Source organism: Alosa alosa, chromosome 11, assembly GCF_017589495.1.
Source record: "Alosa alosa isolate M-15738 ecotype Scorff River chromosome 11, AALO_Geno_1.1, whole genome shotgun sequence".
In the NCBI taxonomy this organism is placed as follows: Eukaryota; Metazoa; Chordata; class Actinopteri; order Clupeiformes; family Clupeidae; genus Alosa; species Alosa alosa.
In genome coordinates this window covers 47,983-62,923 of record NC_063199.1, presented here as the reverse complement: position 1 = coordinate 62,923, position 14,941 = coordinate 47,983, and the positions used below count along the sequence as shown (strand labels likewise).

Here is a 14,941-nt window from a genome sequence, read left to right as displayed (position 1 = left end):
CAGAGGGGGAAATATAGCTAATCCTACCAAGGGGGGCTTTAAATTGAACATTCACCTACTCTTTATTCACTTTTTCTCACTCAAATGTGACATGAAATCGCTGTCGCTTTGAATGAATGGAATATTCGCGTTAGATCCTTCAATGCCATATACAGAGTGATTAGCTGCAAAAAACGCCCAAGTGGGGATGTACTGAGATATCACCACTCCTGATGACTCATTGAATGCCTCTTGTCCAATCAGAAATTAATGAATAGTTTGACTAGACGTAACTGTTGTATAATAAGAAATGAATCCTAAATCACCACTTCATTGAGAAAGCCTTTTGCTAATTTGCAACTATGACTGCATCAGCATCTGTGGGTCCAACTATGATATACTCTTTATCAGAAAGATTCTCTACAACAACTGTCTGAGGGACTTCACAACCTTATATTCTTTGGTAAAATGTGCCATGGCAGAAGAGGTAGAGCAACATTATGCTTACAAAATCAACATGAAATTGAGACCAATTGAACTGCCTGCCTAAATCTTTAAACAGGTCATTAGGTATCCATAATATCTTGGTAAAAATAATTATTTCATAGCTTCACAGGATCACAGAATACAAAAGACTGCAAATAACTTTTATTGCATAACTGTGTGATAGATATGCCATCAGGTACTGCACTAGTTAAAACAGCTACTAACCAAACACAGGTACAGTATTCAGTAGGATAAGCACAAAGGCCACAGATCCTTATTAAATTACCAGTAGCAATGCCCTTAGCTCTTAAGATGGCAAACTTTGTGACAGGGGTGGTCTACTGAAGAGTTTTCTTGCACTCCACAGAGCAGAAGAGCATGTTTTTCATAGCCATGAAACGTTGACCAATAAGACATTTGGAGCAACAGGAACATTGGAAACACTGTGGCTCTGCATGCCAGTGGCTCTCTCCATAGGACACACGCTGTGCCTCAGGTTCAATGGGGATCTTACAAGCCATACAGATCTGAAGACACAGAGAATATAAAGACAATGTCAAAAATATAATACAATAGAATACCATTTAAACACAGTGTACAATCACTGTTAACTGTCTGACTGATCACAATTAAATATTACGCACTGACTATGTCTATGTAACCTTAACTATTCTTACTGTGCTATTGTGTTAATTAATTGTGTCAATTCTGTTCCAGTAATATATTTAGTATTTTCCTTTTCCTTTTTTTTTTTTTTTGGGCCTTTATTTTGATAGAACAGTGAGAGACTGACAGAAAGAGAGTGAGAGAGAGAGATGGGATAGGATCGAGAAACGACCCAGACCGGACTCAAACCCGGGTCCCTATGGGCACTCAAATATGGTATGGACGCTGTAACCTGTTGCACAACAACAGTCCCCTGTTCCAGTCGATCTAATATTATTGCTCCAGAAGGTTTTTTCGACTGTTACTATAGACAGGAAAGTGCTGTACAAAATAACACATAAATACAGTATGAGACCTACAACAGCTGACAGACACAGATCAACAGCAACAGTGACAGCAACAACAGCAAGGACAGCAGAAGACATGTACAGAGTTACAGGTATGCCAACAGAAGGAGGGTTAGGAAGCTGGGAAGCTGCAGCAGAGTCAATGGCAGGCAATAGGGCACTGCTCAGCGCAGGCACTTCTGGTTGGTCTGACTTGAGAAACAAATACAAGGAGTCGACTGTGTTTCTTCTCATGCATCATCATCAAATGAAATGAAGCGGGCCATGTCAAAATAAATCGCTATTTTCAAACAACTAACGTGGCTCAAAATAGTCTTACACTTTGGTGGTAGTGTGGATAAGGTCCCTACAGACAAACAGAAGTATTTTAAACTTTGAAAGTGTACAGAGAGGTTATAACAAGGACAGTTTCTGTTCCGGTAGCGTCAAATCAGTGGGCGAAAGACTGCTGCAGTCAATTTTAGCAGTTCATTTGAATTTACAGTAGGACAGGGTCTAAAGTCTCAGCGTGGAAAGTAGAGCACCAAGGGACAGAGGAGGCACCAAAATTAGCCAATAAATAGTATCTTTACTGCAAACTACTTTTCACTCATTAGAGAAAGTTTACAATGTCAAAATACACCAACAGCATGTTATATAATGATACTTTCCGGGTCCTCTTTCAGTCTCCATTAAGATCTAACTTGAACGTTATGCTACTGCATTTAATTGGGAATGTGCAATTAGTCTGAGTGCGCACGAGAGGGACAGAGAGAGAGTGGCAGGTTCCAGCTGGCTTGACATTGTTGATAATTGATATCTCCTTTTTAATATAAGAAACGTTGGTAACACTCCATAATAAGGTGCCATAATAAATAGCAAACTAGTACAGTGGGTACTGGTTAAAAATTTCATTTCATTCACGAAAAACGTGATTCATGCAGCTGCGTGAAATGTAGTACAACTGCAGCCGCTTGGGGGCAGCATAAGTCCGCTGTGGCGTTCCGCGGTCGAACCGGACGGAGCGTTCGACGGCAAGGGCTGTGATTGGCCGAGTTTTCATTGTGTTGTTTGTCTGTTTTTAGCAGCCTCTGCAACATGCTAGTCTACTGTAGCCTATAAGCTTTGTACATAATGTCAAACATAATTTTGTCAGTGGCAGGATTTCTTGATTGTACAGTGCCTCTGTCGCTGCAATGTTTTAAAATGAGAGCTTCGTCAGCTGGCAGTAGGCTACTTTGTCGGCAGTCATGAGAAGTTCGCTTGCTAACAGAATATAAATATGCTGCCCAGAAACCTTGTGAATAGTTCTGATTTTTTTTTACTACACTAACAAGGTTGAAATAGCCTTTGCCTATAGCATTTCCTTAATAGTACAGCGGCTAAGCACCGGAATCGTTCAGTTTTTGCAGAAAGCATGAAACTTGGCACAGTTATACTACTACCCCTAGTGATCAAAAATTTAAATGGACCCCAACACATAGCGCCCCCTAGTGGCCACCATTTTGAATTCAAATATGGCCACCATTCTTATTAGAATTGTTGATACAACTTCAAAATTAAGCAAGATAAAAATGTCTTATAAGTTCTAACACTTAACTTTCAGGGTCAAGGAAGCTATTGACATGATTTACAAACAAACCTGATGTTGACCATTTTGAAATCCAATATGGCGGATACCAAATGTGAAAATATAGACCATCTCTATTGTTATTCATGATAGAATATCATTCAAAAACAATTTAAAAGTTTGAAAAGTCATTTTATCACAACCTCAATAATATATGAGGCATTAAATATAATCTGGTAAGATTCCAATATGGCCACCGTGTAAGAAAATAAGCCAGAAATTCTATATTTTCTACCTTCTCTTTCTGAGCAAACCTTAACTCTTACTGCTGAAAAAAATATACACTTTAAAAAATTAAACACATCAGATCTCAATGGGGAAAAAACATCATGCTGGACATCTACATTACATTACATTGGCTGATGCATTTTTAACCATAAGCGACTTACAACCCGGTAAACAGTTTAAAGCTTTTAAAACAATTCTCAACAATTGTAGAACAATTTAAAACAATTCAAAAAGGTAGATAACAATAGGAAAAGGTGCATCAGTGAGTGCTGTTTTAATACAGTCAAGTGTCAGCTTTAGTCAGGTGTTAAGTGCTAGAATTATCTAGTTGTAAGTTGTGCTACGAGAGGAGATATTCTCTGGAGTTGGGTCTTCAGGAGTTTTTTTTGAAGATGGACAGGGATGCCCTTGCTCTAGTAGGAACTGGTAAAAGTTTGGATTGACCTTAGTGTGGCGCGTCATTTGTCTGAGAAGCGCAACAGATGGGAGGTATGCCTGTCTGAGGGCATTTGAATAGGGAGCAGAACTGGAGACTACTTTGTAGGCAAGCGTTAGAGACTTTAATTTGATGTGGGCGGCCATAGTAGCCAGTGTGGCTGAATGAGCAGCGGGGTAATGTGCCCTTTTGGGTTGGTTGTAGACCAGACGCGCCGGCGCGTTCTGGATCATCTGAAGGGGTTTCACTGTGACTTGCCTGTGCCAGGAGTTGGGTAGCATCTTGAGTCAAGTCCTGATTTTCCATATGTTGTGTGAAACGGCATGACCGGGCGACCGAGGCAATATGATCAAAGAAGGTTAGTTGGTTGTCGAGAACGACTCCTAAATTTCTTGCAGCCCTGGTAGGTGCAACAGACAGAGTCAATTTTGATGTTGATGTCATGATGTATAGTAGGTTTAGCTGGGAGGTGAGTGTGTCTTCATCCATGTAGATATGTCTGAGAGGCAATCCGAGATCCGTGCCGAGACCAAGGGGTCATCAAGTGGAAAGAACAGATAGAGCTGTGTGTCGTCTGCATAGCAGTGGTATAAGAAGCTGTGCGAACGGATAATCTGTCCCAAAGAAGTGTTGTGGATAGCAAAGAGAAGGGGGCCCAGTACTGAGCCCTGGGGGACCCCTGTGGTGAGATGGTGAGGTGCGGACAGCTGTCCAAGTCATGATACGTTAAACAAGCGTCCTGTGAGGTAAGATTTAAACTGATATGGACTGGGTAATATGTTAGGAACAAAAGGATGCCACTTCGTTATTTGGGAATGAAAATTACCAATCCACAGAGGACTGAATTCAAAGACCCCCCAAAAATCTAAGTGAAAAAATGTGTCTTTCCAAGGATATCCCTCCCCAAACCATCACTGGCCCACCACCAAACCAGTCATGCTGAATGATGTTGCAGGCAGCATTGCATTCTCCAAGACATATTCAGACGTCACATGTGCTCAGGGTGAACCTGGTCTCATTTGTGAAAAGCACAGGGTGTCAGTGGCGAACCTGCCAAATGTGTATTCTATGGCAAATGCTAATTGAGCTGCACGGTGCTGGGCAGTGAGCATAGGTCCTTCCAGAGGCCATCGGGCCCTCAGGCCACCTTCATAGAGTCTGTTTCTGACAGTGTGGTCAGAGACATTCACACCAGTGGCCTGGAAGAGGTCATTTTGTAGGGCTCTGGCAGGGCTCCTACTGTTTGTTGTTGCACAAAGGAACAGATACTGGTCCTGCTGTTGGGTTAGGGACCCTCTACCATCCTGCCCAGCTCTCCTAGAGCAACTGTCTCCTGGAATCTCCTCCATGCTCTTGAGACTGCTCTGGGAGACACAGCAATCCTTCTGGTAATAGAACGTATTGGTGTGCCATACTGGAGGAGTTGAACTACCTGTGCAACCTTTGTAGGCTCCAGGTACTGGCTTATGCTACCAGTAGTGACACCGACCCAAGCCAAATGTGAAACTAGTGAAAAATCAGTCAAGAAGGATAAAGATGGAATATGTATCAGTCTTGGACTTACTATAATCATAACAACCTGCTAGACCCTATGCAGTCTGTTTTCAAGAGTCATTCTACTGAAACTGCTTTTCTGTCTGTGACCGAAGCAGCATATGTTTCTTTAAGAGACTTGACAGACGCTAGCATCCATGGGTTTTAGGCTCCTTGCTAGCGTGCCAGCCTCTAGGGGGCAAATTAGAAGGATTGAGCCCAGGCAAGTGCAGGGTTTAGTCACACAGTTAAAACTGTTCCTAAATGCCTAGCCTAGCCTAAATGCACCACAGTTTTTGACTCTGTCAGAATTTATGGTTACTTCCTTAAAATCCAACATGTCTGCCATTTTAATTATGCATGATTGTCACATAATGTATTTCATAATGCTGAAAGATGGCTATAGACATGTCATATTATGTGTTAAAAGCTGCATAGCATTATAAATGTAGAAAAAAGGGCATATTTTGGTGGCCATATTTGAAGTCAAGATAGGAGCCACTAGGGGGCGCTATGTGTTGGGGTCCATTTCAATTTTTGATCACTAGGGGTAGTACTATAATTGTACCAAGTTTCGTGCTTTCTGCAATAACTGAACGATTCAGGTAAAAATCTGGCCTTAGCCGCTGTACTATAACAGTAATGCTAACAAAAGGACAGCATTCATATGACAAAGGAAAACGAATTCGGTCACTCAAGGCACAGCAACCAGTGTACAGTCCTACCCAATACTCAATACAGCTAGCGTTGTCTGACAGTCGAGTGGGTTAATGCACGTGTCTCCAGAGCAGGTCTGGTCTTTCAGGCAGTCCTGAGTTCGAATCCAGGAAGGAGTAATGATGCAACGTTTTTCTTTAGAAATTTTTTATTGAATCGAAGTTGTAGCCTACTACAGACAATTGATGAGGTGTTCTGAAGTAGGCTTAGGCTGGGTGTAGGCTACTTTGAAACTTCTGCGGGGTAACGGGAGCATTTGTTTTTAAAACATAACTTGCATCTTTCCATTCCAACCATTATTAGGCCTAGGCAAGGTGTTGCTACTGGCAAGACATGTTTATAAGACGTTTGGTGATTAATTGATAGCTCATTTTGAGCGCATATGGGGAGTAAAACGATTTGGGACATTAAGCTACATTAAGCTTTTTCACGTTAAGGATTTTATTAATTTATTTATATATTTAGGCTACTTGCGCAAACCCTGGATACTTTTATCGCCACACAACAATATTGGTGATATTTGTTGTTACATTATCTTCAGAAAGCACCGCTTCAAGCTGCACTGCACTTGTGAAAGAAGGGGGTGGGGGCCTAACGTGAAAAAGCTTAACGTAACTTAATGTCCCAAAACGGCAACAAGTCGTTTTGCTCCCCGCAGGTCTTCATAGCCTGAATGGAAGGCTATAGAGGAAGTGGGGGTAGGGTAAGATGGGATGACCAGAGCCGTCTTCGCTGGAGCTGGGCTATGGACTATGGACTAAGCCTATGTGCAGAGTTCCTGACACAAGAAAAAGTGTGTGGTCCACCATGAAAGACTTCTTAAATGGAAAACAGACTATACCATTATGTCATTATAAGACTTAGTTTTCTGTCTTTGACTTAGCCTATTTTATGGAAACGATTGGGAAGAACATTTGTGCTATTCAGAAAGCATATCTTTTATCGTCTTTCCAGGCGCACACAGCTCGTTACCATATAGCCTATCGACTGCCTAAACAGATTTTCTATTGTTCCTTTCAGTGGCCTAGTAGCAGAACAGGCGAGTATGTTCTTTTTTGTGCAAAAGGCACATTAGGAGAACGTCGCAAAAATTCAATTAAAAAATGTCAAGTCAATGTAAAATGGAAGCAGGAGCAGGGAGAGTTTGTACCTCCAAAATGACTCTATTGCAGAGCTTAGTTCGTCTCTGCTCTTGGGTTTGGCCTCACAGCGAACAAAACCCTCTTGTTGCTTGCAGTTTGTTAAATAAAGCGCTGCAGATTACATTATTTATTTCTGATTAATTGCGTCTTTTGATGTCTTTTGCAACATCTGCTTGTTAGGCTGGGCTACTGTCAATGTCCTTGTACAGGTAAATGTTCAACAATTGCTGGTGTACAGGCTAGAATCAATTAGCTAAATCATTTGTCCAGCTGTTTAAACATGTTTTCTTGCTACATTCAAACGCAAAAAGTGCTTTGATATATTTCTCATTGTCGTTTGAACGTCGGCAAGCAGGCATGTTGCGGTTGCAATTTAAGTGAAATTTCTACAATATCCCAACCTATCCCACAGTTGTTTCGATAAAATTCTTATTTAAATTTTGGGTCCGGCAAAGGACGTTTTTTTGCTTTTATTCATGCCCTTCCTTCTTGAAGTTGCTAGGTTGCGGGGACGCTGGTGAGACACGCCGCTCCGTCTGGCATCATGTTTTTGTTTGTTTTTATGTAATGTTCATAATTTTATGTAATGTCATGTTTATTTTTTTGTATTGGTTTGTCTAGTTAAATGTTTTCCCATTTATTTATGTTATTTTTGATAGTTTTCGTGGTTATTCTTAGTCCTTTTACTGCTTCTAAGTCAGCTGAAACGTCGTTGACGCTTGTCCATTGGGAGCTTGCTATGGCTAGCTTTTGCCCTAGCTGGGCATCGGACATCCTTCCATCCATCCGTGGGAGCCGGTGCTGCACTTCACTGTCTGGTCGAGGGGATCTCTTTGGGTCAGCTGGACCTGGGCTACTCTGGGCGGGAGATCTGCTGACCCGCCGAAGCTGTTGCTGACCTAGAGCTGCCATGCCAACTGCAGACTAACTGGGCCTCGGACATCCTTCCATCCATCCGTGAACGGTGCACTTCACTGTCTGGTCGAGGGGATCTCTCAGGACAGCTGGACCTAGGCTAGCAACTCTGCGAAAGATCTGCCGTGGCCGCCGAGATGTTGCTGACCTGCGAGCTGCCATGCCAACTGCAGACTAACGTTAGCCCTAGCGGTGAGGAGCTGCAGTCTCACGGAGTAACAGACGGTCGCTGTTAGAAGCCCACCGAGTTGCGCATCTACACGATCGCCCACTACTTCAGACTGTGCTTCCAGTGATCTCCAGACTGCAGTCTACAAGGCCTAACGTCAACGTGATCTCCAAACTACCAGTGAATTCACTGGGTTGATCATTTGCTAACGTTAAAGAACTTTGTTGGCATATCGGTTGTGAAGACACAGGCACATAGGCTGCAGTTTTCACGGATCATTATTGCCCTTGGACATTTTCAGCTGGTTTGGAAATTGGACTAATTTTAACATCACCTTTCCCCTTTTTAAATATATTTTTTTTTCACTTTTTATTTGTTTATTTGTCTTGGTGTCACGGGTACGCTGGCGACTACGCCGCTCCATCCAGCATTTTTTGTATTTGTCATTTTTTAAATGTATTTGTCAAGTCTTGATATCATGGGCACGCTGGCGACTACGCCGCTCCATCCAGCATTTTTTGTATTTGTCATTTTTTAAATGTATTTGTCAAGTCTTGATATCATGGGCACGCTGGCGACTACGCCGCTCCATCCGGCATCGTTTGTCTTGTTATGTGTCTTGTTTGTTGGAGAGCTTTGGGTTGCACTATGTGCATGTTAAATGCGCTTTAAAAATAAAACTGACTTGACTTAACTATGCTTATCTGCCCTGGCAAACGTCGACCACTGCATGATGATACTGCTTTTATTACACAACTGCGAAATAGGCAATTGGGCTCGTCCTTTACAGCAACAGGACACAATATCCCTCCAACTCTAGCGCCCGCCACTTGTTGCCTTCATATTTTTCCTTTCAAATTTGTGAGATCACTCAAGTCTTGCTTTAGTTAATTAGCAAGTTAATACCAGAAGCCAAAAATCGGACTCTCTCACTAGCTCAAAAATGCCGTCATGTAGGCTCTTTCTAAATATTCAACAATCGGAAGCAGCTGCAATTGTAACAGGACATTTTGAAAGAGACCTTTATGGAAGCGCTGCTGCCCAGCTCGCGCACCCTCCTTCACAATGTTGAATGGTGACACGCACACAACATGCAAAACATTGAACTGCTTTGAGTGAAGTGCGCTTGCGAGTTGCGTTCCTTCTGTAATTAAATATACTAGATGCTCTTATTCACACTGAAAACAGTGACAGTCCTGGCTTGTAGCCGTGGTGTGATTGACATCAGACTAGTCATTAGCTAGTTAGTTGTGCACTGTTTCCCACTCAGTAGTAAGGTAACAAACAGCCTACTCCGATGAATTCTATTTTTTGCCAATATTCTTGTCGCCCTTTGCTCGCACACTGTAGGAACTGTAACGTGATTAATGACACGTTACACCCAACTTGGCGGGTTAGGAGAAAGAATCTCCCGTGTGTAAGTTCACTCCAAGTTGGCCTACCCCATAAACTGCATGACAGTAGGCTATTTCTATTTATCTATAAAATTACCACATGTGTTTGTTCAACTTTATGAAGCAGAATTACGCAGGCTATTTGCATACATTTTGTTTGCGCAAGAAAGAGAAAATACAGCGCATGCGATTTTGGGCTCCACTTTGAAACTCGTTCCGGCGCCCCTGCCTTGTTGCCTTTATGATTTCCTTATAACTTTCTTATACTAAATAGGAAATGTAAACAATGACATGCCCAACCCTGGAACTGACTGACCGTGCGCACGCTCTAAGCAGCCTATGTTTCAAATTATGGTAGCCTAACGTTCAAGTTAGATCTGCTGCATGAAGGAGAGTGAGAGGAAACCCGTGTCCTGCTTTTACATTTGATAAATAGGTCCATCTCATATCTCATCTCACAGTTCCAATTCATGATCCGAATAATGGTTTCATATTTGTTAGTCAACTTTGCAAAATACATTCGGGGCTACACTCGAAACATTCGGGGCTGAAGCCCCGGCAAAATCGGCTGGCGACGCCCCTGATAAGATATATAAACTCACACTATTGTATTATCATATATGTTTGGTAATGGCTCAACTGTCTCTGATTGTTCTACTGACTTGGAAACTGGATGCGTCATGGAAGCAGTAAGTCAAGTCGCATCAAAAATAGTAGTGGCAGAACTCCCAAGAGCCACCTGGTGGTTGTTTGGGTCAACTGCAGTTTGTGCCATTTCTGCAGAGAAAATGGGTGCGTGAAATAATGCAGGAAACCGTCCAAACTTAACTGATACCCACTGTAATTACCTAACCCTTTGTTAATACTTGTTAATTGTTACTAAAATATTTTTTAAGTAATTAAAAACTAGTTTGCTATTTATTATGGCACCTTATTATGGTTAGCGCTTAGGACTTGTTACCGGAGGGTTGCCGGTTTGAACCCCGACCAGTAGGAACAGCTGAAGTGCCCTTGAGCAAGGCACCTAACCCCTCACTGATCCCCGCGCGCCACTGTAGCAGGCAGCTCACTGCGCCGATTAGTGTGTGCTTCACCTCACTGTGTGCTGAGTGTGTTTCACTAATTCACGGATTGGAATAAATGCAGAGACCACATTTCCCTCATGGGATCAAAAGAGTATATATACTTATATTAATTCTATCGCTTATCAAGTCAATCATCTACAGCAGGGAAAATAAGTATTGAAGACGTCAACATTTTTTTCAGTAAGTATACTTCCAGTGAGGCTATTCGCATTAAATTTTCACCGGACATTAGTATTAACTTAGGTAATCCACACATATATAAAAATCCAAAACATTAATGTCTAAAAGTAGAGTTATGAGTAAAAAAGTGGAATGGCACAGGGAAAAAGTATTGAACACACTAAGAAAAAGCAGTACACAAAGGCAAGGAATGGCAAGGAACAAACTGGAATCTATAAGTACTGTAGTTAGAGAAATTATCCCTCCTATCTATGCAAATTTATATTAGCTGGGTTAGTACATACTGGTAGGCTATAAAAAGGTTTTTTGTTACCAAGGTGTCACAAGAGAAACATTTCATGATAAAGGGTAAAAGCAAAGAGCTCTCCCAAGACTTTTGCAACCTTATTGTTGCAAAACATATCAATGGGACTGGTTACAGATGTACTTCAAAACTTCAGAATCATTCAGCGAGCAGTATTGTAGCCATTATCTGCAAGTAGAAGGAACATCACTGCATCATCAACTGGCCATGCACAGGATCTCCTTGCAAGATTTCTGACCAGGAAGTCAGAAGAGTAGCCCAAGAGCCAAGGACCACTCGGAGAAAGCTCCAGAAAGACTTAGTGGCAGCAGGTACAATTGTTACAGAGAAAATCATAGGTAATGCACAAAACCGCCATGGCCTCTATGCACGCTCATCCCGCATGACTCTATTGCCGAAGAAAAAACATGTCAAAGCTCGTTGAAAGTTTGCTACACAACATTTGTACAATCCTATGAAATACTGAGAGAATGTATCCTGGTCAGGCAAGAGCAAAATGTAACTTTTCCGATGTCATACTACACACCATATTTGGAGGATAAATGGCACTGTGCATCACCCTAAAAATACCCTACCAACAGTGAGGTTTGGAGGTGGTGGCATCATGGTGTGGGCTGTTTTTCCATCTCATGATACTAGCAGACTTCATACAATTGAAGGAATGATGAATGGAGTCATTTTGTTCCGGGAGAATCTTTACATCCACCAGGATGATGAGGATGAGACATGGCTAGACCTTCCAGCAGGACAATGATCCAAACCATTCAGCAAAGGAAACTCTCAATTGGTTTCAGAGAAAGGAAATCAAGGCCCTGACTTCAATCCAATTGAACGGTTTTGGAAGTTAAATAAAGATCAGGATTCACAAGAGGGACCCCTGGAATCTTCAATATTAAAGGACTATCTGTTTAAAAGAATGGGCCAAACTCACACCAGAATACTGTGACTGATTAGTTTCATGATACAGGAAATGGCTTGAAGCGGTCATTACAAATAAAGGCTTTTCTACAAAGTATTTCAGAAATTTCAGCAGGCGTGTTCAATACTTTTTTCCTGTGTCATTGCACTTTATTACACATAACTCTACCTATGGACTTTAATGTTTGGATTTTTTTATATGGGTGGATTATCGGAGTTAATACTAATGTCCGGTGAAAATTTCATGCAAATAGCCTCATTGGAAGTATACTTACTGAAAAAAATGTTGACGTGTTCAATACTTATTTTCCCCGCTGTATCACTGTATGGGGAGTGGGTAGGCTATCCTATATAGGCCTACTTTGCAGGCATCTGTGCCTTGGTATTGGCGTGCATGAGAGAATGTTCCGTACTAGAGTGCCTTGAGAAAATAGTGTTTTGAGAAAAAAAAGTTGTTTTGACGCTATATAAATAACATTGAATTTAATTAATCAAGGTAAATAACTAACTGTTATGTTACTTTATTGACTATCTGTACTACTGTATAGACAGACAGACAGACAGACAGACACTTTAATTGTCCAGAGGAAACAAAAATAGGTGTATCTTGTACCAGCTTGTCCAAGTCAATTAATTAAGAATTAAATGAGCCAATTATGTGAATGATGTGTAACACTGGTCCTCACCATAGCATAGTTCTTCATGTAGCAGGACTTGCAGACAGGATGATCCTTCTCCATTACATATGTTTCCCCAGCCAGGACACAGTCACAGTCGAAGCAACAGAAGTGCTTCAAGTGCCAGTTTAGGCCCTCTGCTTGGGTGTACTCATTACTGAAGATCAACTAAAAAACAAATGTCACACATACACAGGTGAAAATTTGTCCTATCCTTCAGACCAAAGTTTCATTGAACAAAAAAACTTCTGGAGTCTGACACTCTTCTGAGGTAGTCTGACACACCTTGTCATGTTTTCCACCTATCTAAAACCAGATACAGAAGTTCCACATATACTTGTATTCAGCACAACTTAAGCATCATCTGAGAAAAGTAAGAATGTTATGAATCCATTTTCTGATTTTCTGTGTGAACATAAACTTTTCAAAAAGCTATTTCTTATGCTAAGATGTTGAACAATAGATCAAACAATTCTGGCCAATATTTTTTTTGTGAATCTTGCAAAAAGTTTAGATTCAGATACAACACATGTAGGAATGGCATATAATTTGGTCTGTGTACTTTTGCGCTCATTCATTATTCTATTTTGGAAGTGAAATGGAAAAACAAGTGGTATATGACTTTTTGAAGTTCTATAGTCACTTTTTTCGCTAATTGAACATGATCCCGTATTTTCACCTATATTAGGGATTAGGGTACAAAGACAATGTTGACTTAATGGATAATCATACATACATACATACATAATTGATCCCCAAGGGGAAATTCAAGGTCTCAGTAGCATACAGACATCACACACAACATTCACTAACAGCAGAAAAAGTAATAAAAGTATATAATATAAAAAACACAACTAAGCAATAAGGACAGTAGAAGATAAAGAATATACTAAAATACAAATTATACTAAATAACACTAAATCTAAATCAAGTCTAAAACAGTATCCACAGTGTGCTAAGGGGTGATTAAGCATGAGGCACTTGCAATGACTGAGGCAGGGACTGAGTCTGTGATTCTCTGTGCATAGTAAGGTAAGGTAAGGTGCTCTGTGAGAGTGAGTGTCATAGTGATGGTGCAAATGAGTAAGTCCAACAGTGCAACAGTGCAAGAATAAAATCTAGAGACCAGCATAAAATAAACATGGACATATAAGAGAGTAGGCAAGGTAATAGAAGGTAAGGCAATAGAAAAATAAGGCCCCTATATTGCACCCTGGTACATGGCATATAACTCGTTTTCCACCCAGCGCAAAGTTTATTTTCTTATTTTGCACGTCTATTTTTTAAACAATGCGCCCAGGAGTGTGGTAAATAACAACCTAGGGAGTGGCCTAGCGCATTGTCTAGAAATCGCTATTGTACACTACCTAAAACGCATTACGCTACTGACCAAGAGAAAGAAGAGATGTTATTTTAAGAGCCCATTGTCAACATTCATATTGGCGGGTGCACACCGCACAACATTTTTAAAGATATTACGAAATACAGCTCACGATGAGTAGTTATTCACCATCATTTGCAAATTGGTAATTACAGTTAAAAGTGATTAGGGGAGAGGCGATACAAACATATGGAGCACCGTCACGAGATATAAGCAACTCCTCTGCAGGATAAACGTTGTTTTATTCAGTCATTTGAACAATATTAGGGTAAGTGTTGCTTTTTCCAGCCTATGTTTTCGATGGTAACCCATTGTCAGTCAATAGTGAAAGTAACTTACGGTGTATAACTGTTTTGTCTTTGATTGACACCACAGTGAAGTTAGTTTTACTTTGCCAATGAGTAAAAATAATAGTGCAAATGCGTGAAGGCTATACTATGCTAGGTTTTAGTAAAGCATGGCTTAGTGGAATGACTGTGCCATACGGTCTCGCAAGCAGACTCCTTCAAATGCGCCGTTGACTGTCAAAATACTGATGCATTCTTTGACGTCGCGCTTCGCTTCGCATCGCTTAAAGGGAATAACAGATGTCATTCTCATTCGTTTAAATGATGTTACGCCCCAAACACACCCATGAACCCTTAGAACCCTAAGCTGTTTTTAGGGCTTTTTCACTACCTTTATTCATAAGGATTTAATCTGGTCATTGTAAGTGCCACACACACATATTATATATTGTTTTTTTCAGCAGAGTCGAATCATTTCATGTATTAGT

The 14,941-nt window shown here is 41.0% G+C and overlaps 1 protein-coding gene across 3 annotated transcripts in view; it reads right to left on the bottom strand.

Moving 5' to 3' along the window:
- Window positions 1–612: 612 nt before the first annotated feature.
- tes (testis derived transcript (3 LIM domains)) overlaps window positions 613–14,941 on the bottom strand; it is a 56,758-nt gene continuing 42,429 nt past the window's right edge. For 2 of the 3 annotated variants that reach the window (XM_048257372.1, XM_048257370.1), the window contains exons 6-7: window positions 12,795–12,953; window positions 613–992 (exon numbers count right to left, since the gene is read on the bottom strand). In XM_048257372.1, the coding sequence (XP_048113329.1) occupies window positions 804–992; window positions 12,795–12,953 (348 nt within the window). In that variant the 3' untranslated portion in view covers window positions 613–803. Of the gene's footprint in view, window positions 993–12,390; window positions 12,530–12,794; window positions 12,954–14,941 lie in introns of those variants that run through there. The other variant, XM_048257373.1, reaches the window with a different exon arrangement.